The sequence below is a fragment of the Bos grunniens genome, chromosome 4 (assembly GCF_055505025.1).
Source record: "Bos grunniens cultivar Pamir isolate PY7600 chromosome 4, Bosgru_T2T1.0, whole genome shotgun sequence".
Lineage (NCBI taxonomy): Eukaryota > Metazoa > Chordata > Mammalia > Artiodactyla > Bovidae > Bos > Bos grunniens.
This window is the reverse complement of record NC_141168.1, coordinates 51,822,976-51,847,037: the sequence shown is the minus strand read 5'-3', so window position 1 is coordinate 51,847,037 and position 24,062 is coordinate 51,822,976. Positions and strand designations below refer to the sequence as shown.

Sequence of the window (24,062 nt, the reverse complement as noted above, 5' to 3'; positions counted from 1 at the left end):
TCACTCAATTGTGTCTGACTCTTTGCTGGTCCATGGGCTGTATAGCCCTCCAGGCTCCTCTGTCCATGGGATCCTCCAGGCAAGAATACTGGAGTGAGTAGCCATTTCCTTCTTCAAGGGATTTTCCTAACCCGGAGATCAAAACCCAGGTCTCCTGCATCGCATGAAGATTATCATCCAAGCCACCAGGGAAGCTGGTTAAACAACATGAATAAATATAATGTTTGAAAGCTGCGGGGGCTTCCCTGATAGCTCACTTGGTAAAGAATCCACCTGCAATGCAGGAGATACCGGTTCAATTCCTGGGTCAGGAAGATCCACTGGAGAAGGGATAGGCTACCCACTCAAGTATTCTTGGGCTTCCCTTGTGCCTAGCTGGTAAAGAATCTGCCTGCAAAGCAAGAGACCTGGGTTCCATCCCTGGGTTGGGAAGATCCCCTGGAGAAAGGAAAGGCTACCCACTCCAGTATTCTGACCTGGAGAATTCCATGGACTGTATAGTCCATGGGGTCGCAAAGAGTCGGACACAACTGAGCGACTTTCACTTTTGGAAGCTGGGAGAAGGTATACATAAGTATGGAAAGGAAGAAGATAAAGACGACCCCTAGGAAGTACTGGATTTGAATTGGAGACATCAATATAAATTTAAGACTTAAAATATCTAATTAAAGCACAAAGTAGCAAAAGGATTCAGTTCTTGGTTTCGAAATACCTTTCTCGAATGTAAAAAAAAAATCAGGCTCTTTGGAAAAATTGGTAATACCAGATTTAGGTCTGAACCTAAAACTAAAACCTAACACAAAGTTCTAACCACAAAACAAGGAAGTATTCAAAGCATTAGGGGGAATATATCAGAAAGATACAAATGTAGGTCTGGAAAGGCTCCCCCCTAGCTATAGGACAACTTAAGTATAAAAAAGAATGATGATGTATAATGTATAATATACTGAACAAAAAATAATCAGGGAGTCTACAGTGATTAAAAAAAAAGGAATAGAACAAAAGGGAACCACCTCATTATAAAAGAATACCTACGAACACAGAGGGAATGACAATTTTTTAAATATCCACTTTGCAATCATTAATGTAATAACTGATACAGGTAAGGATCATTGAAATATAAAAAACACTGGTCAAAGAGTATTGCGGAGTAGGATGTTCACATGATCTCAAAGTATTACCCGAGATTATCCAATAAATCACAAAGAAGGAAAGACACCAACGTAACGGAGAGATAAGCAGACATAACTTCAAACAACAGATTAAACCTATCATCAGAAAGAAAGGAACTGGTATTATATGACTTCTGATGTAACTGCAACAGAATGTACAAACGATCTTTTTCTTGCCAAAAATATCTAACTGGAATCTAGTCATGAGGAAACAATAGACAAAACTAGAATATAGAACACTCTCTCAGACCAGTCTGAATTCTTCAAAACTATCAATGTCATCACAGACAAAAGGTTTAAGGACACTGTTCTGTAAAGCAGACCAAGAATATAACAATAATCATTAATGTATGGTTTCTGACTACCCAGCATCAAGAAATTTTAAAGAAGGTTTTACAATATAAGTGGACTAATTTCAATGTGGACTAAAACTACATATGTGTGTGTGTGTGCGTGCCTGCGTGTGCACACGCGTGCTGTCGTGTCCAACTCTTCTGTGACCCCATGGACTCTTTTGCGACCACATGGACCAGCAAGATCCTCTGGACCTGGAATTTTTCCAGGCAAGAATACTGGAGTGGGTTGCCATTTCCTATACTCTAGGGGATCTTCCCAACCCAGGGATCAAACCCACGTCTCGAGTCTCCTGCACTGGCAGATGGATTCTTTAACACTAGCACCACCTGGGAAGCCCCATATACAAGTATGACTATTATCATATCAATATAAATTTCTTAGGTTACATTTCTTATGTATTATGGATCTACAACAGAATGTAACTGTTGATAAGAGAGACTTTCAAAAATATTTAGGATGAAATGTCAATGCCTACAACTGACTTTCAAATGGCTTGTAGGGGGCATATAAATAGGGGAGATAAAGGTGGCAAAATACTGAAGGATATATGTATTCAATTTTCTGTTCTTTCAACTCTTCTGTAAGTCTGAACTTTTTCCAAAACAGAAGTTGAGGGGAATTAAAGACAAAAAATAAAAACACACTGCATACATTTAACAGGGATAATACTTTACAGTCTTCAAATGCGTATTGCAAAAGTACTTACCTTACTTGAGGTTGTAAGCAAGAAGGTCCTTTGCAGATTCTCCTTTTCAGCCAATGAGAACTGTAGTCTGCTAATCTCTTCTTTGAAATGAGTAATCATGTTTTCTTTGTTCCCATCTAAATTCTTTAAAGTCTGGACCTCTGACACAAGCTTGGTATTTTCTATTTCTGTATTCTTCAAATGTACCTGTAACAGTGATTGAAAATGCCAAGAATATTCTTTCTAACTCCATAGCCTAAGTTCCTCAATAATTTAAAGTATCACTATTTATCTCTAACCCAAATATGATCAAGGAAAGGAAAGACTCACTAAGCAAGGAATCAGGAAAGCAAATTTTGCGAAATGATTACCCAAGTATATGGAAGCAGAACACAACTTTTCTAAGTTTTGCTATTGTTTTAGTTTTCCACAGAGATTAATTCTAAGGTCTAACATTACCTGATCTCCAAAATCTTCCCTTTTACTAATTTTACATTATTTCTTTTTAAAATTACAAATGAATTTGGTTGTTCTTTTGGGGAAACATGTTACAGGCATATTCATATATAAAGGCATGACCAGATTCAAGAAAATCAAAGTACATTCAAGAACGATACCGTAAACAATTAAATTTCTTGCTTATGGAAAAAGCACTATGTCATTTACCTCCTATGTGCCTAAAAATATATTTATTGACTAATTAACCCAACTATATTGATTTTTCCCAGGAACTCTAGCTGCTGCTATTCACAGTACATATGCAAATCAAATTCTATAACTGAAATTATAAAGAGTACAAGTATCTTTAAAATTTAAACTGCAGTTGAAAGTAGTTTTTAAAAAAATACTGTATGCAACTGCATACTGCAACTTTCAACTGCAGTATGCAACTGCAACTTTCCTAAGATATCAGTATTATTAATATTTCCCTTTTTCACAAAATCTGTTCAAAAACCAATATTCTATTTGGGCACTACTCCTTGAAGAGTCAAACCATAAAATCATCCATCAGTGAGTCTTTACTATTTTATCTCCTGTTCTCTCTCCTCTCTCTCTCTCTCACACACACACACACTCTCTCTCTCTCTCTCATGCTCTGAAGATGGTTGTTCCAAGAAACAGAATGGGTATAACCCATAAACATGCAAAATGTTTCTATGTTCTGCAGTGAGGTGCAGAGTAGACCTGATTTTTTTTTTTTAATTTTCAAAGCAAAAATTTTTAAAGATTAAAAAAGAATTAACCAACCCCCAAAATAAGAGGGAGACAACTGTAGTTTTGTGGTATAGTTTGAAATAAGGGAGCCTAATATCTCCAGCTGTTTTTCTCCAGACTGTTTTGACTATTCAGGGTCTTTTGTTTTTCCATACAGATTTTAGAATTATTTATTCTAGTTCTGTGAAAAAATATCATTGATATGTTGATAGGAATGCACTGAATCTGTAGATTGGGTAGTATGGTCATTTTAACAATGTTAATTCTTCCAATCCATGAGCACAGTGTATCTTTCCATATGTGTTACCTTCATATTTTTTTTTTTTTTTCATCACTGTCTGTTTTCTCACTACAGGGCTTTTACTCATTAGATTTATTCCTAGATATTTTACCCTTTTTGACTGTAAATAGGATTGTTTTAATTTCTCTTTCCAAGAGTTTGCTGTTAGTATACAGAAATGCAGATGATTATTATTATTCTATATATTATTTTTGTATCTTGCAACCTGACCAAACCCAATGATGAACAGCAGGTTTTCAGTGGCATCTTTAGGGTTTTCTGTATAATGTCATCTGTAAACAGTGACAGTTTTACTACTTCCTTTGCAATTTGAATTCCTTTTCTTTGTCTGATCACGATGGCTATGACTTCCAATACTATGCTGAATAAAAGTGATGAGAGTGGGTATTTTTGTCTTGTTCCTGATCTTTTAGGAAGTACTTTTCAAGCTTTTCGCCATTGAGTACATTATGATGTTAGCTGTGGCCTTGTATATGACTCATTATGTTGAGGTATGTTCTTTCTTAACCACTTCGTTGAGAAGTTTTATCACAAACATGTTGAATTTTGACAACAGCTTTTCCTGCATCTACTGAGATGATCATATAATCTTTATTTTTTTAATGCAGGATATCACAGTAACTATACTTTGTATACCACAAAGCTAGAGTAATCAAAACAGTATGGTAGTGGACAAAACCAGACACACTGATCAATAGAACAGAGAGCCCAGAAATGAACCCCACTTATATAAGCAATTAGTCTATGACAAAGGAGGCAAGAATATTACAACAGGGAAAAGAAAATTTCTTCAACAAACTTGTGTTGGGGAAACTAGACAGCTACATGCAAAAGAATCAAGCTAAACTACTTTCTCACACCATATATGTAAAAATAAACTCAAAATGGATTAAAGACTTAAATGTAAAACCTGAAACCATAAAACTTCTAGAAGAAAACAAAGGCAGTAGATTGTTTGATATCAGTCTAAGCAAAAAATTTTGGATATGCCTCCTCAGGCAAGGGAATCAAAGGCAAAAATAAAATAAATGGTACTACATCAAACTAAAAAGCCTTTCCCCAGCAAAGGAAACTATCAACAAAATGAAAAGGACACCTACTGAATGGGAAAAGATATCTGAAGTGATATATCCAACCAACATGGAGTTAATATGCAAAATATACAAAGAGCCCATACAACTCAATATCAAAAAACAGGCAGAGAACCTGAACAGGCATTTCTCCAAAGAAGACATACAGAAGATCAACAAGCAAATGAAAATGTGTTCAAGATCACTAATCATCAACGAAATACAAATCAAACACCTCATCTCAATGATACATCACCTCAGTCTTGAGAATGGCTACTAACAAAAAGACAACAAATAACAAGTACTGGTAAGAATGTGGAGAAAAGGGAACCCCTCTGCACTGCTGGTGGGAATGTAAATTGGTGCAGTCACTATGGAGAAACAGTAGGGAGATTCCTCAAAAAGTTAAAAAGTAGAACCATATGATCCAGCAATTCCACTCCTGGATATTTATCTGAAGAAAACAAAATACTAATTTGAAAAGATATAAGTACCCCTATGTTTACTGCAGTATTATCTACAATAGCCAAGATATTAAAGCAACCTAAGTGCTCATCAATAGATGAAAGGATAAAGAAGATGCTGTGTGTATGTGTACACACACACACAGGTGTATTACTCAGCCATAAAAAAAAGAAAAACTTTGCCATGTGCAACAACAATATGGAAGGACCTAAGTGAAATAAATCAAAGACAAATACCATACTATTTCATTTACGTGTGTTATCTAAAAAACAGAACAAATGAACATAAAAAAGAATGACAGATGAAGAAAACTAACAAGTGGTTGCTGGCTGGGGGATGAGAGAAACAGGTGAGGAAGATTAACAGGTACATAGTTATAAAAACAGAATCAGTCACAGGTATGAAATATATAGCATGTTGAATATAGTCAATAATCATGCAATACCTTTGTATGGTGACAGGTGGTAGCTAGAATTATTGTGATCATTTTGAAATGTATAAAAATATAAAATCACAATGCTATGCACCCAGAACTAAATATACTTTTGTGTGGGTCAAATTAAACTTCAAAAACAAACTCATGGAAAAAAAACAGGTCAGATTTGTGGTTACCTGAGACAGAGAGTGAAGGGAGGTGGCGTTAGACAAACTAATCAAAAGGTACAAACTTCCAGTTAAAAGATAAATAAGTATTAGGGATATAACATATCACACAGTAACTAAAATGAACACCACTGTAAGTTATATATGAAAGTTATTGAGAGTAAATCCCTAGAGTTCCCATCACCAGGGCAAAAAATCTTTTATATGAGATGATGAATGTTCACTAAACTTATTGTGGTAATCATTCCATGATATACACCATTATGCTTATGCCATAAACTTATAAATACTGTATGTCAATGGTATCTCAATAAAAATGAAGGAAAAAAAAAGGTGATTCTCAGAAAAGATTTGGAATTTCATACTTCGGTACCCAATGATGGCACAGAGCTTATCAACAGATATAAATAAGTGAATAGTTATTTTTTAATAAGAAGAAGGGGAAAACCTACTGGCAATAAATAAATCATATTCTACATTTTTAGTACAAATTGAGACGAGACTCTCAAATACTGAATATATGAAGTTATGCTTTATTTTTAACATATACCATAATTATATAAATGAGTGCTGTTCTCTTCTAATAAAGAGATTAAATCTATCCAAGTAATACTTAACTCAGAATGTTCTTGAAATTCCTAATCTTGAACTGCCTTCAAGAACTGCTTCAAGTCCCAATATGTATCCACAATATTGACAACTAACACTCACTATCCTATTTTAGAGCTGCTTAAACAGGAAAGGAGAAAAAACTCTGAAAGGTGAAGATTTGTCTACAGAATCCTTTTTTAAAATGAAAGTCTCTTAGATATTTCCAAAAGGCAAACTAAAATATGATCATCACTGAAATAAATTAATCCTCTCACTAACATTTATATACTCTTAAAAGGGGAAAATTAGTTGCACAAATCCTGATCAACGGCTATCTTATTACCATTAAAAATCTCTGACTTATTATACATTACCTGCTAAGTATCTAAAATACCAGTAACTTAAACTTCCTGAAAACTTTTAGGGACTATACACAATGAGGTAGTTTTAAAATATATCCCTAAATCCTTTGATTCTCCTCTCTTAAAGAAGTGGAGCCTAATTCCCCTCTCCAGTATCAGCTAGAGTGACTTGCTTCTAATTAGTAAGATAAAGAAGAAGCATCAGTGCACAACTTGCAGACCAAGTCATAAAATGTATTGATTTCCTCCTTCTCTCCCTTGTATGGCTCACTCTGAGAGAAGTTGATTGCCATACTGTGGGGACATTCAAACAGCCACTGAAGAGGCAACATTCCAAGAAACTGAAGGACCTCCTGCCAAAAGTCATGTAAGCGAGCCACTCTGACAGCACATCCCCCAGTTCTAACTGAGAGCCTTTAGTGGACTTCAGCCCTTGCCAACATCTTGATTGCAACTACACAAGAGACTCTGAGCCAGAACCACTCAGCTAAATTGCTCCCAAATTCCTGAACACTAAGTTTTGGGGCAATATGCTACACAGCAAAAGATAACTAATAAAAATGTAAGGAATAAATTACCTTATAAAGTTCCTTCTCATCCTTTTCTGTCTTCAACTGACATTCAAGTTGTTCTCTTTCACACTGTGCCTTTTTGAGTTTGTCCTTTAAACTGAGTTAAAGTCAAATAACATTAACATAAACAACTGTCTTAAAACATTTTTAAAACATGAAGGTGTTTTTAAAATATTAGAAATACCTGTCTAATTCAGTTTCTTTTTCAATCGCTTTATGAGTCACTGACACAATATCTTCTTCAAGCTGGAGAGCTTTGGACGTAACATCATTGTATCTCTTCTTAAATTCTTCATTTTCCATTTTTAAACTTTGTGAGACTTTAGTAAGAGCCTTAGAAACAATAATAAAATATTTTGAGAAACAAAAACATAATCAGAAATACAAATTTGTATATTTCTAAGAAATCTATCCTTAAAATTTTAATCCCTCATTTGTCCCCTCCAAACTTTATAAGAATAAAAACTAAAATGTTATGTTATGTATGTTACCTGAAATGGTAACATACAATAAACTTTTTAAATACTAAATTAAACAATTACTAACTTTTCTCCTGGACTTTTCACACACTCTGTGGGATGATTTCAGGCCTTTCTCCACCAGAGGACAGGCAATGAAAGTGAGGAGAACTTGAAAATTAGTCACTTTGGTTTTTTTTTTTTTTTTTACACATCTTGCTTTCTACTGTTACTCCAATGACAAAACAGTTTTCATGATATTAACCAAGGTTAACACCCACTTCTTCTAGCATAAGTCACTAAGCACCACTGATAATTATGAAAATACAATGGGTACTGTGAAAGTGTTAATTGCTTAATCATGTCTGAATCGTTGCAACCCCACTGACTGTAGCCCACCAGGATCCTCTGTTCATGGAATTCTCCAGCAAAGAATACTAGAGTGGGAAGTCACTCCCTTCTCCAGAGGATCTTCCTGATCTAGGCACTGAACTCAGGTTTCCCACCTTGCAGGCAGATTCTTTACCATCTTAAACAGATAACTAAAAAATCTTATCACGTCAATTTAGACAAGAGATCGGTGCACTAAGCAAGGGCAGCTGCGACCAGCGCACTAAGCGCGGGCGCAAGCGTGGCCAAGAGGAGCTACCCCACGTCCGAGGTCAGGAGCAGAAGCCGGGAGGACCCCATGCCCGAGGAGAGGCGGCCAAGAGGAGTTACCCCACGTCCGAGGTCAGGGGTAGCGGCTGAGTGCCAGGCTGCGACGGCGCAGGAACGGCCGAGGGGAAATACCCCGCGTCCGAGGTCAGGGGGGGCGGCCGGCAGGAGCTACCCCACGTCTAAGGAGCGGTGGCTGCGCGGGCGAAGGAGGGCCTAGAGGAGCTATCCCACGTTGAAGGTCAGGAAAGGCGGCAGTGAGGAGATACCCCTAGCCCAAGGTAAGGAGCAGCGGCTGAGCTTTGCTGGAGCAGCCGTGAAGAGATACCCCATGCCCTAGGTAACAGAAACCCAAGTAAAACGGTAGGTGTTGCAAGAGGGCATCAGAGGACAGACACACTGAAACCATACTCACAGAAAACTAGTCAGTCTAATCACACTAGGACCACAGCCTTATCTAACTCAATGAAACTAAGCCATGCCCATGGGGCTACCCAAGACAGGTGGGTCATGGTGGAGAGGTCTGACAGAATGTGGTCCACTGGAGAAGGGAATGGCAAACCATTTCAGTATTCTTGCCTTGAGAACCCCATGAACAGTATGAAAAGGCAAAATGATAGGATACGGAAAGAGGAACTCCTCAGGTCAGCAGGTGCCCAATATGCTACTGGAGATCAGTAGAGAAATAACTCAAGAATGAAGGGATGGAGCCAAAGCAAAAACAATACGCAGTTGTGGATGTGACTGGTGACAGAAGCAAGGTCCGATGCTGTAAAGAGCAATACTGCATAGGAACCTGGAATGTCAGGTCCATGAATCAAGGCAAATTGGAAGTGGTCAAACAAGAGATGATGGCAAGAGTGAATGTAGACATTCTAGGAATCAGTGAACTAAAATGGACTGGAATGGGTGAATTTAACTCAGATGACCATTATATCTACTACTACGGGCAGGAATCCCTCAGAAGAAATGGGAGTAGCCATCATAGTCAACGAAAGAGTCCAAAATACAGTACTTAGATGCAATCTCAAAAACGACAGAATGATCTCTGTTCGTTTCCAAAGCAAACCATTCAATATCACAGTAATCCAAGTCTATGCCCCAACCAGTAATGCTGAAGAAGCTGAAGTTGAATGGTTCTATGAAGACCTACAAGACCTTTTAGAACACCCAAAAAAGATGTCCTTTTCATTATAGGGGACTGGAATGCAAAAGTAGAAGTCAAGAAACAACTGGAGTAACAGGCAAATTTGGCCTTGGAATACGGAATGAAGCAGGGCAAAGGCTAATAGAGTTTTGCCAAGAGAACGCACTGGTCATAGCAAACACCCTCTTCCAACAACACAAGAGAAGACTCTACACATGGACATCACCAGATGGTCAACACCAAAATCAGACTGATTATATTCTTTGCAGCCAAAGATGGAGAAGCTCTAGAGAGTCAGCAAAAACAAGACTGGGAGCTGACTGTGCCTCAGATCATGAACTCCTTATTACCAAATTCAGACTTAAATTGAAGAAAGTAGGGAAAACCACTAGACCATTCAGGTATGACCTAAATCAAATCCCTTATGGTTATACAGTGGAAGTGAGAAATAGATTTAAGGGCCTAGATCGGATAGAGAGAGTGCCTGATGAACTATGGACGGAGGTTCGTGACACTGTACAGGAGACAGGGATCAAGACCATCCCCGTGGAAAAGAAATGCAAAAAGGCAAAATGGCTGTCTGGGGAGGCCTTACAAATAGCTGTGAAAAGAAGAGAAGTGAAAAGCAAAGGAGAATAGGAAAGATATAAGCATCTGAATGCAGAGTTCCAAAGAATAGCAAGAAGAGATAAGAAAGCCTTCCTCAGCGATCAATGCAAAGAAATAGAGGAAAACAATAGAATGGCAAAGACTAGAGATCTCTTCAAGAAAATTAGAGACACCAAGGGAACATTGCATGCAAAGATGGGCTCAATAAAGGACAGAAATGGTATGGACCTAACAGAAGCAGAAGATATTAAGAAGAGGTGGCAAGAATACACAGAACAACTGTACAAAAAAGAGCTTCACGACCCAGATAATCACAATGGTGTGATCACTCATCTAGAGCCAGACATCCTGGAATGTGAAGTCAAGTGGGCCTTAGAAAGCATCACTACAAACAAAGCTAGTGGAGGTGATGGCATTCCAGTTGAACTATTTCAAACCTGAAAGATGATGATGTGAAAGTGCTGCACTCAATATGCCAGCAAATTTGGAAAACTCAGCAGTGGCCACAGGACTAGAAAAGGTCAGTTTTCATTCCAATCCCCAAAAAAGGCAATGCCAAAGAATGCTCAAACTACCGCACAATTCCACTCATCTCACATGCTAGTAATCAAAATTCTCCAAGCCAGGCTTCAGCAATGCATGAACCGTGAACTTCCAGATGTTCAAGCTGGTTTTAGAAAAGGCAGAGGAACCAGAGATCAAATTGCCAACATCCACTGGATCATAGAAAAAACAAGAGAGTTCCAGAAAAACATCTACTTCTGCTTTATTGACTATGCCAAAGCCTCTGACTGTGTGGATCACAATAAACTGTGGAAAATTCTTCAAGAGAAGGGAATACTAGACCACCTGACCTGCCTCTTGAGAAACCTATATGCAGGTCACCAACAGTTTGAACTGGACATGGACAACAGACTGGTTACAAATAGGAAAAGGAGTACATCAAGGCTGTATATTGTCACCCTGCTTATTTAACTTATATGCAGAGTACATCATGAGAAACGCTGGGCTGGAAGAAGCACAAGCTGGAATCAAGATTGCCAGGAGAAATATCAATAGCCTCAGATATGCAGCTGGCACCACCCTTATGGCAGAAAGTGAAGAAGAACTAAAGAGCCTCCTGATGAAAGTGAAAGAGGAGAGTGAAAATGTTGGCTTAAAGCTCAACATTCAGAAAACTAAGATCATGGCATCTGGTCCTATCACTTCATGACAAATAGATGGAAACAGTGTCAGACTTTATTTTTGGGGGCTCCAAAATCACTGCAGATGGTGACTGCAGCCATGAAATTAAAAGATGCTTACTCCTTGGAAGGAAAGTTATGACCAACCTAGATAGCATACTCAAAAGCAGAGACATTAGTTTGCCAACAAAGGTCCGTCTAGTCAAGGCTATGGTTTTTCCAGTGGTCATGTATGGATGTGAGGGTTGGACTGTGAAGAAAGCTGAGCGCCGAAGAATTGATGCTTTTAAACTGTGGTGTTGGAGAAGACTCTTAAGAGTCCCTTGGACTGCAAGGAGATCCAACCAGTCCATTCTAAAGGAGGTCAGCTCTGGGTGTTCTTTGGAAGGAATGATGCTAAAGCTGAAACTCCAGTACTTTGACCACCTCACGAGAAGAGTTGACTCATTGGAAAAGACCCTGATGTTGTCAAACATTGAAGGCAGGAGAAGAAGGGGACAACAGAGAATGAGATGGATGGATGGCATCACCGACTCAATAGACATGAGTCTGAGTTAACTCCAGGAGTTGGTGATGGAGAGGGAGGCCTGGTGTGCTGCGATTCATGGGGTCGCAAAGAGTCGGACACGACTGAGCAACTGAATTGAACTGAAGAGGTCCACACTAGACAGAGCCATTATATGAGAGATCTTTCACGTTCTCTCACTCATGTACTTATGGTAACTCCCAAATGCCTGGTAACGTTTCAAGGTACCCTACACCTTGCTGTTTACTCACGAAGTCATGTCTAACTCTTTGTGACTCCATAGACTGTAGCCTGCAAGGCTGGAGTGGGTTGCCATTTCCTTCTCCAGGGAATCTTCCTGACCCAGGGATCAAACCCACATCTCCTGCATTTCAGGCAGATTCTTTACCCTACCTGATTTGTGAAACTTAAGAATCAAAACAATATGAATATAAACAAGAGTTCATAACAAGCTCCTCATATTGTTTAAGCAATATTGTTTAAAAGTGAAGTCGCTCAGTCATCTCCGACTCTTTGCGACCCCGTGGACTGTAACCCACCAGGCTCCTCCGTCCATGGGATTCTCTAGGCAAGAATACTGGAGTGGATTGCCATTTCCTTCTCCAGGGGATCTTCCCAACCCAGGGATCGAACTTAGGTCTCCTCCAGGGCAGGCAGACGCTTTAACCTCTGAGCCACCATATTGTTTGAGTACCACCCAAAAAAATTTGGTTTCAAAATATCTTGAAGGACATCTTAAATTACCAATATTCAAGTTAAGAATGTAATTTATTTTATGAAAACATTCCATTCATAGATGGAATTCACCAAAAGATTATGAACTAATTAGAAAACTTAACAGGGTCATAGCCCATTTTAGTCCTATTTGAAAAACAGGATTCAGGAGCATTGGTTCTCTGAGCCTCAGTTTTCAATCTTCTAATTTCAAATATATATCCAGCACTTCAAAACAAAAACCAGAACACAATGAATAAATACACAAACTGCTAATTTTTACACAAGTCTAATAAATGTAAAGTGAAAGTCACTCAGTCATGTCAGACTCTCTGCGACCCATGGACGCATGAATTCTCCAGGTCAGAATAGTGGAGTGGGTAGCCCTTCCCTTCAGGGAATCTTCCTAACCCAGGGATCGAACCCAGGTCTCCCGCATTGCAGGGGGATTCTTTACCAGCTGAGCCACAAGGGAAGCCCAAGAATACTGGAGTGGGTAGCCTATCCCTTCTCCAGCAGATCTTCCAGACCCAGAATCAAACCAGGGTCTCCTGCATTGCAGGCAGATTCTTTACCAACTGAGCTATCAGGGAAGCTAATGAGATATCATTTGACATTAAAAAGAATGAAATACTGATCCATACTATAAAATGGGTGAACCCTGAAAGCATTGTAACTGCAAGAAGCTAGTTCCAAAAGTATACAATTTAATGGTTTTTAATATATTTACAGACTTGTGCAACCATTACCATAACCTAGTTTTAGAACATTTTCATCACCCCCAAAAGAAACCCTTTACCTACTTATGGTCACTGTTTCCCACCAGTCCCAGGCAACCACTAATCTAAACATCTATAGATGTGCATATTTTGTACATTGCATAAATGATCTATCTTAATAGTCTTTCAGATACTCAGCAGTTTATATACTCATACTTTAAAACTATTATACGAAGACTGTTTTTTACAATTCATACCACAGATTTTAAACCAGATTTCACACCAGATTTTAAACAGGTGCCAAGAAATGTCACAGATTTTATAAGTCACTCAACTAACCCAGGTTTAAAAGTTTCTGAGCTATTCTAATGCCCAGCAGGCCTGCCTGATTAAGATGGAGACTATAATTTTGGAAGTAAAAAGCAAATTCATAAAGAACTAGAAGCCCCATGACTAACAGCAAAGAGGAAGTAGCTCTCCTAGCAAGCATATTATTTTATCCCCAGAAATAAGCAACTGCCAAAATATAACTCAGAATTGTTTGTATATAACATTATATAAACATGCTTTTAAAATCTGGGGAAAATGTTGTCAATTCTTACTCCTCTTGGATGACATTATTTTATTTCTTCATTGATTATGAAAATTAATATAACAATATTAGCTGAAGTTAGTGAGAATCTATTATTCAACAAATACCATTCTAAGTCTTTTTGTCACCATTTTCTATAGAATAACTTAAAAAAAAAAAAAATCACTTCCACATATCTATCTTCCCAGATTGTATATTCCAATGGAAGAACAGTAGCAAGGAAGAAGTCCCCTTCATGATGGGTGACTGTCATCAAGATTTGTGAGTTGCCATAAACTTCCAAAGATTTCTTCTGGGTACCTTAGCCACAGTCTCCTACAAATTATGCTTCATTAATCCCCTGACCTCAGTCTACCATTTTCTCAACCCACGTCTGTCAGCATAATCTTTAGTCTTATCTATAGTGCTTAACCCGTCACCTGGACAGCAGAGAGAACCTAAGACTGTTTAAATTTCAGGTAATACTCAACTGAACCAGAAAAATGGTCTGATGTACATGAGTAATTTCACACAATTGAAGGCCTCTCTTTCTGCCATTCCTACTCTCTAAATCATCCATTCTTCCCATTTGGATTTCAAGGTGAACAGCGTCTAACATCAAAGGCCATACTTCAGGGTATTCTTGATCTCACAGGCTAGGTACAGGTTGTAATGGGCCATTTTGGAAAACTGCCAAATTCAGGTAACAGCAAGAGAAATGTGTGAAGAATAGAAAGAAAAGGGTTAGAACTATACAAAGGACAGCAAGAGAGTTACAACAACTGGATTAAAAATTTACCTGGATGTTCTAATAGTCAAGCTAGGCACATATAATGAGATTTTATTATAACATTTATAATACTTGGGTATACCTACTTAAAAAGTTCAAATTTAAAAAGTGGTTCCTTAGAATTCCCTGGAGGTGGTTAAAAGACTCCAAGCTTCCACTGAGAGAAGCACGGATTCAATCACTGGTCAGGGAACTAAGATTCCACATGTTACACCACCCTCCTTCCCACCCCTCCCCACCAAAAATGGTTCTTTAACCAGAGTATCTACCCCTACTGTAGGACTGCAATTACTCCCCAGGAATAAAATTGGGAGAATAACTGTGTATTTTAAACTAAAAAGGCTAATAGTAATAAGGACAAAAGACTTGACAGATGTTTATAAGGAGACAAGGAGGACATGGCAACCCACTCCAATATTCTTGCGTGGAGAATCCAATGGGCAGAGGAACCTGGTAGGTTATAGTCCATGGGGTCGCAAAGAGTCAGACACAACTAAGCTACTAATCCATAAGGAAATAAACAACTGTACACACTGCCTGATATTATGTTTACCCTCTAATTCAAGCAATCCTCAAACAGAATAAGGTTAATCTTTTTTGTTTGAGCCCTATCTGTATATCACCTCTGCTCAAGCGTACAATATACAATCACTCCACTAGAGTATAAAATGGCTCAATCAACAATTATTAAGCAACTGTTCTAGGTCTTGCTGCACAAAAGAATAACTGGGAGAGGGGGATAAATTGAGAGGTTGAGACATATACATTACTATATCCATGTAATGGCCTACATGGGCAAACAATCTAATAAAGAAAAAGTAGATATATGTGTAACCAACTGACTTTGCTGTACACCTGAAACTAAAACAACACTGTGAATCAACTATACTACAATAAAAATAAAAATAAAAATAAAAAAGAGTGCAACAGACTCCATCCTTAGGGAACAACAGGTCAGTTGTCAATGAGCATAAGCATTTCCAACTACTAACAATGTAAGTGAGATTGTGATATACATATAAAACCATAATCTGTGCAAGTTTGTCAATAAACTTTATGAAAATATTAAATAAACAAGTCAATTACTAGCTGACTGCTTTTTCCATTGGTTTTGACTATTGTCTTAAATCCATTTTTATCCCTAAATTACACTGTTCTATGCTTAAACTTTTTTTCTTAGCTTAAGACTGTGCCAATTTTTTTTAATTAGGTGGTTTTTAGGATAATTTATTGCCTTTCTCACATCAATGATTTCAAAATTATATTAGTACATCTTATTTCACTGAATTCTGATTTTTAAAAAGTAATTTTAATTACTTTATTCTACTCTTCCCTTTATTCAGTGTTTATCATTCCTAATTGTATTTCTAAGCCACCTCCCCAAGATCAATCACATATTCTACAATGAGATGTAAAGCATCTAGAAACAGCTGTCAAGGACTATGTCACAAGCCTGATACCAAAAATCTCAAAAGTATTTTAACCATTCACAACATAGAAGAGGCTGTGGCAGAAGGTTGACAGGATCTGACCTATCCTTGTACAAATATCTATCCAAATATATTTTTCAACATGGGATCTTCACTCATTTTCATTGGTTCAGTTTCTAAAAAAACTGGATTTCAGACAGTATAACTCCAATCAGTTACACAGGACACAACTAACCTTCTGCTCTGCTTGCAACTGATCACCTCTTTCTTTCTCATGGTTAAGTTCTCTTTCCATTCTTCCAACTTGTTCTCGAAGTTGTGTTGTTTCCTTTTCCAGAACGGCAATTAACTTTAACAGTTCTTCTTTTTCTTTCATTGTTTTCTCAATTTTCAACTATAAAACAAAACTCAAATTGTTTATAATCCTACAATATATTACAAATTCAGTTTTCCATTTCAAAAAAAATAGTGAAGAAATTTGTAGAAAGAACTTTTACAAACTATCTTCATATGAATCAGTCATCAGTTAAAAATTCATGAATCTGTCAATGTATGGCAAAAACTACTACAATACTGTAAAGTAATTAGCCTCCAATTAAAATTTTTAAAAAAATTAATCATAAATGTAAACCATTTTTTATTGGGCAAAGAAGAAAACATTACAAGAAGGCAGGTGCAGAAGTAATGAATTTTATTATGAAGTTGCCTGCTAATCACTTTTCAAATCAGTACTAAAAATAAGGCATATTTAGTTTCATGAGTGACAATTCTAGGCTTTCTTATTTGGGGTAAAAAGGTGAAAAATATGTACCTCTTCTTGAATGGAAATCTATGAAAAGTGGCAATTCTGGGCTTTTCTTATCTTGGGTAATAATCAATGAGAAAAACATGCACCTCTTCTTGAATGGAAACCTTTGAATTTATTAAGAACTTCCTTGTGTGTTACATAAGGCCTTCACCTGTCAGATTACTATGAACTTTGGGTTCTTTAAATAAGTTCTTAGGAGTGGGAGATGGGAACAAATATATACCTATGACTGATTCATGCTGATATATGTGGAAGCCAACACAATACTGTAAAGCAATCATCCTCCAATTAATAATAAATTTAAATAAGATACTAAGAAATAAGTTTCTGCATGTACAAAACAGCCTCTATTTAGGTAAATTAAAACAAACTTTATAAGTAAATGCAAATTTTAGGAAAAAATGCAGACTTTAACAACATAACTGACTCTTACATGAACCCTAATAGTTAACTGAGTTCAGGAACTCAAGTATTCTAAAAATGACCAAATTAAGGGACCTAAAATAGAAAATAAATAATATGGTCAATATTTTTTTTTCAGCAAGTTGTCTGATTCTAACAGGGGAAGAAGAATGGAGACTCACAACAGAAGCATTATACATTTAGCTAAATAAAAACATTTTCCCCCAGTACACCCCAAGTTAATTTCCCAAGGTCGTGGAAACAAACTCTAATTATTTAAACACTAAAATGGCTCTTACAAAAGTTAAAGAGTTGAAAAATTTTTAAATGCCCCATCTATCTCTTCCATCAGACTAAATGAAAATGACTAGAGTAAATGCTCTCAAAAGAGAAAAGTTTAAGTATTCACTGAATTTCTTTTTACTCTATTTTTTAAAAAAAATTATTTCGGGCTCTAAACTTCCTGGCAGCTTAAAGATTCACCTTGACCCAGTATGACAGAAACATCATAAAAGAACTACTATTTCCCAGTGATTCATTTAATTGACATATACTTTCTAAAGAGTTCACTGACTCTTAGGCAGAAAAAGCAGAAATTTTTAACTAAAATTAGATAAAACTGTATAGAAGTCCAATTCCTGGCCCCATCTTTGTATTCTGGGATCTTTCAAGCATACAAAATGGTTAATATTTTACAATGAACCTCCATTCACCCATAATCTAAATTGAATAGTTATTTCACCATGTTTATTTTATAAATACACAGATATGTAAGTTTATGTAATTTTTTTTTTTTTTTGCTAAAGCATTTGAAACATAAATGCAGACACTTCACTCCTAAGTGCACAGGGCAAGCTATCACCTAATAAGTACAGTCTCATACTTAGCCACTACAATTATTATAGCTAAGAAATTTAACAATAATTTTCTCACACACAATGGATAGCCCATACTTAAAATAACCCACTCTACTCCCAAAATATCTATTTTTTAAATACCTAAGATCCCATCATCAAGGTTCACAAACTGAAGAACCATTACTCAATCATTTGTAATGTCAACAGTGCCCTAAATAATGTCTCACACTTGTATTAATTTGGTGCATTTTTAGTAAACTCATTAAAGATTTTCATGAATGCGGAAATTTAAAAGATTTGTCAAAAAATTGTTCAGACTATAAATACTTTATCTCAAAAACATTTACCTAAGAGAGAGAAATTTAAATTTTCTCTATAAAGTACATTTTAAAAGTAGGAAAAAGAGAACTAAACTGTGCAATGTCCCAATTTATTTGGGAGCACAAAAGAGAGGTAGAAGCCAAAATGCCTGTTGCTTTTCTGTTGGAGGTCTTCTGAAATCAGGGTGGTCTAACAAGTATTCAAAAAAACTCCAATATAAACACTGCATTCTTTGTAAGAGCTAGGCCTATTTCAGCATCTTTGACTAGCATTCAAATACCAGGCTAAAAACCTTGATCATCAGGCAGTCGTCACCACAAAATGTCTTAGTCACCCTATAAAAGTTACATTTCTTTATTTAAGATAAGAGAGGAATTTCTGGAAGGAGGAAGGGAATATATGAAAAAATTCACAATAAAAGTTAGAGGTTCCTTCTAACTTTCTTAGTTCAACTGTACAGTATCTATAATCTAGTCTTTTTTCTGCAGTTTGTTTTTGAAGGTAAATAAAATCAAAGACATAAAAGAGATTTATATATAAAAATCCATGTGAGTATGAAGAATAAGTATAAAGAATAAGACTAAATAGGAATGTAAATTAATCAAAAATTAATTAATCAAAAATGTATACTGAACCAATTAAAGTATTTTTTCACAGAAACTCAAACATAACATTCTAATTTGCTAGGTTTAGGGTAAAGATATTGAGAAATATCATGAAATATGAATGATGTTCTAGTTTTTCCTTTTCAGTAAGTACTAAAAATTAAGACATGGCATTTTTTACACCTCTACACAGTAAATTTCCTTTGGTGAAATGACTCCAAAATATTTAATAAAAAACAGTAAGAAGATTTTTCACTTTTTAAAAAATTATGGTTAATCCAGCTTATTCATTTGATAGGAAAAGAAATCATTCTAAAAATGCTCAACCTAAATTAAAAGACCAGGATGCTTCACTGCCACATTTGGGATAGAGCATGCTTGGAGTATAGTAAAATAAGGTTCACATCCAATTACAGTTAGACTTACTGTTTTACAAGGGCTTCCCTGGTGGTTCAGACAGTAAAGAATCTGCCTGCAATACAGGAGACCTGGGTTCGATCCCTTGGTCAGGAAGATCCCCTGGAGAAGGGAATGGCTACCCACTCCAGTATTCTTGCCTAGAGGATTCCATGGAGAGAGGAGCCTGGTGGGCTACAGTCCATGGGATTGCAGAGAGTCAAATACGACTAAGTGACTAACACACACATTATTGCTTTATACTGCTTTCCCATCAGCTTCACCCCCACATCTGTACTATTCTACAATCAACAGATTAGGTGATCCCTAAAGGAGAAAGGTTAGGGTAAGGGAACATTAGGAGTTTTAGGTCTAAATTCTCTCAGCAATTACTTATCGCCAATCTATATACTATTCACAAAATACTAATAAGCCTAGGACAGTCCCTGCCACAGTGAAATCAGTAACATAATTGTGACAAAAAATACACTTTAAGTTCATTAGTTAAAAAGCATATGATTCTCAGGTTATACTCTTGGACAACCTGAAAATTCTTAAAATGCCAACCAACAAGAACTCTGCTTCTAATTGAGCAATGACTGATTTGTCTTTAAAACTATTTTAAAGCCACAGTTCATAACAAAAAATATAGTTCATAATGTAAATTTATCACTCACTCAGTCACTGTTGGTACCTACCTCAAGAAGGCCAGCTTTTGTGGTCACCACCAACATATCAGAATTTCCTTCATCTTCCATAGTGAGCAACTCTTCAACTGGAGAAGCAGCTCGAAACTGAAAAGGTGTACTTGCTCCACGAATTTCGCCCTTATGGGTAACATAGCAGAACTGATAAAACTCTCCATCATCATTTGGAAGGTAATATCCTAAAAGGAGTATAAACAAAATTTATTGTTATAAAATTATTTGTATTTAACAAATCTCGCCATCTCCTCTTATTCCTGATCTTGTTTCTAGACACTCAAGATGTCTTTCTTTCCTCCTTCATAAATCGTCTATCAAAACCAGACTCTTCCTTCTTCCCTAAATATGCCGTATTTTTCTTATCTTAGGTCTAAGATTATACTTTCAGAATATTCTTTCCCTGTAGTTTCACTCGGATAAAACCAATTCATCTGGGAGAGTCAAGTATGTAGTTTTCAATGAGAAAGAGGCTGGAGGAGGAGCAATGAAAGAGTAAGCATAAAAACCTAGGAAGACTAGAGGTAGAAATATATCAATTAAAGAAATGTTCTCTCCAATGACATTAATTAAATGCAAAGGAGAGATATTAACAGAAGGAATATACCACACATGTGAATTGTGTAAGGGCAAAAAGAGGATGAGGTCTACTTGTGCAGAACAAAAATAAGCTTTGGAACCACAAATATTTATTCTGGAATCCCAGCTCTACCACTAATTATTATATATTTAACCTCCCTGAGCCTATTTCTTATCTGTAAAAGAAATCTGAAGACAGCTATCTCAAAGCTTCAAAGTATCATGGATTATGTATACCATCTAGCCCACTATCTGACAATTGTTTTCAATATTTGTTCCTTTCTTCTTTAGCTCAAGTGCTACCCTCTTAAATTTTGCTGTATTACAGCTCAAAATGAATCTTTACCTCCTCTCCAAAGCTCCCATGGTTATTTTTTACATGTAAAAAGGGATAAAAAAGAAAAAAAAAAAAAAAAAAATCAGAGGACTCTCCAGGTGGTCCAATGGCTAGAACTCTGAGCTCTCAGTGTAGGGGACTTGGCTTAGATCCCTGGTCAGGGAACTAGATCCCACATGCCACAACTAAATATATAGTGTTTTGCAACCAAGATCTGGTGCAGCCAAATAAATAAAAATTGAATTCATTTTTTTTTTCAAAAATCCTCCACAGTATGCTCTGCATTACCATTACATATATGCTTTATAGGCAACATCCATCCCTGGAGGAAGAAATGGCAACCTACAGAGGAGCCTGGTGGGCTACCATCCATGAGGTTGCAAAGAGGTGAGACACAACTGAACACATACACATAAACCTCAGAAATGTTGCTGCTGCCACTGCTAAGTCGCTTCAGTCGTGTCCGACTCTATGCGACCCCATAGACGGCAGCCCATCAGGCTCCGCCATCCCTGGGATTCTCCAGACAAGAACACTGGAATGGATTGCCATTTCCTCCTCCAATGCGTGAAAGTAAAGTCGCTCAGTTGTGTCCGACTCTTCGCAACCCCATGGACTGCAGCCTACCAGGCTCCTCCGTCCATGGGATTTTCCAGGCAAGAGTACTGGAGTGGGGTGCTATTGCCTTCTCCGTCAGAAATGCTAAGAGCAGATTATTAATAAATATCAAAATTCTGAAATCTCCCAGAATGACTTGAAAAAAGAAAACATTCAATGATAGTGAAATGAAATACATAGATCAATCTATTCACCTTATCTTCAATATTGATTTCGACCCAGAAATCTGTATTCACTATGCCTATTACTACTTCATATCTTGAAAATTTTAGCCTTTATTATTATGATATCGATTTCACTTGACTTCCTTCTTTAAAAATTAGCTGATCTTTGTCCATGGGGATGGGGAGGCAGAGAAAATATAGTATTATCCTAAAATATCTGGTGGTTCTTGAAAATAAGAAAGAAGTTCTCAAAAAAACTGGGGGAGGGGGATGTCAAAAAACCACGGGAGTCCATCTGATAGAGCTTCCAGTAGCCAAAAAAGCCAAAACAATTTGAGCAACAAAAAAAAATGATTACATTAGACTTTATCCCACAGAAGAAAATAAATTTCCATGAATCCATGGAGAAGAGGACAACTCTTCCTAACATAATAATTCCAACTAATAATGTACAAGAAATGAGAATAAAAAGGCATCATCAGACAAACACAACAACAGTAATTGTTGTAGGTAAGATCCACTGATGGATACTAAAATTAATGGGTCAAAGTTTGAGGCGAAACAACATTTGCTTATCTCAAAGTTGCTCCCCATAATATTCATTAAATTACAAAGAGAAAAATACTAACTTGAATATAGAGAAACAGCAGACATCACCTTAACCAAGTGATCAAAACTAACATTACTAGAAATTAGACATTCAGACATCAAGTAATCTCTAGTACAATGCACTGAAAAGAATACATCACTTTCATGGTAATCTTCCTGAAAATGTATAACCTCTATCTAATCACAAGAAATGATCAGAAAAACTCAAAATGAGGAACATTCTACCAAAACAAGACTGAAAAGTACTCTTCAAAAGTGAAAGGTCATGAAAAACAGAATGAGGGACTATCACAAACTGGAGAAGATGATGATGTGACAAATACAATGTGGGATTATGGACTAGATCCAGGAACAGAAAAAAGGAAAACTACTGGAAACACTAGTGAAATCTGAATAAAGTCTGTACTACTGTAGTCAATAGTATTGTACCAATGTTAAATTTCTGTTTTTTAAAAAAATAAATGGTTATACAACATGTCAACACTAAGGGAAGCTGGCTGAAGGGTAGATGAAAATTCTGTATACTATTTTTGCAACTGTACATCTAAACTTATTTCAAAATATAAAGTTATTTTTAAAAATAACATAGAATTCCCTATGGATCCAGTGGTTAGGACTGAACACTTCCAGTGCAGGGGGCATGGGTTCCACCTCTGGTTGGGGAACTAACATCCTGCAAGCCACAACAAATTTATCTAGCAATAAATTTTTGAAATTTTTAAAAACTCCAGCCTCTTAATAACTTCTACTAAATTTATTAATCTGTGGCTGAGTAACTTTGCAAATGGCCACTACATTTACTTTAAAAGCTTAAACAGAAAACAAAAATACAGTTTGACTAAGCAGCTCTGGTTCGGACATGACTGAAGCGACTCAGCATGCATGCATGCACTGGAGAAGGAAATGGCAACCCACTCCAGTATTCTTGCCTGGAGAATCCCAGGGACAGAGGAGCTGCTGTCTATGGGGTCGCACAGAGTTGGACATGACTGAAGTGACTTGCAGCAGCAAGCAGCTCTGGTATCATGGCATTATCTACAGACTAGATATTCAAGGTCTGCTTTTTTTAATATCACAAAAATAACTCACTAGAAAACATGGCCCAGGATTTCTCTGGTGGTGCAGTGGACATAGGTTCAGTCCCTAGTCTGGGAAGACTCCACATACCACAGAGCAACTAAGCCCATGTGCCACAATTACTGAACCCGTGCTCTAGAGCCCTCAAGCCACAACTACTGAACCACGTGCCGCAACTACCGAAGCCCACTCTCTTAAGAGTGTCTGTGCTCCCACAACAAGGGCAGCCTCCACAACAGGAAGCCTGCACACTGCAACAAACAATAGCCCCTCCCTGCTCACCTAACTAGAGAGAGCCCATGCAAAACAATGAAGATCGGTACAGGAAAAATCTACAAATGGTTCAACACCATTTAAGACACAAAATATAGTTATTCAGAGTTGAGATTT

General features: G+C 36.9%; 1 protein-coding gene across 7 annotated transcripts in view; it reads right to left on the bottom strand.

Moving 5' to 3' along the window:
• The window catches only part of TAX1BP1 (Tax1 binding protein 1), an 83,335-nt gene that overhangs the window by 39,910 nt on the left and 19,363 nt on the right, over positions 1-24,062 (bottom strand). For all 7 annotated transcript variants that reach the window (XM_086396387.1, XM_086396385.1, XM_086396390.1 and 4 more), the window contains 5 exons: positions 20,286-20,473; positions 16,434-16,592; positions 7,578-7,726; positions 7,400-7,490; positions 2,236-2,421 (listed from right to left, as the gene is read on the bottom strand). In XM_086396387.1, the coding sequence (XP_086252513.1) occupies positions 2,236-2,421; positions 7,400-7,490; positions 7,578-7,726; positions 16,434-16,592; positions 20,286-20,473 (773 nt within the window). The remainder of the gene's footprint in view (positions 1-2,235; positions 2,422-7,399; positions 7,491-7,577; positions 7,727-16,433; positions 16,593-20,285; positions 20,474-24,062) is intronic.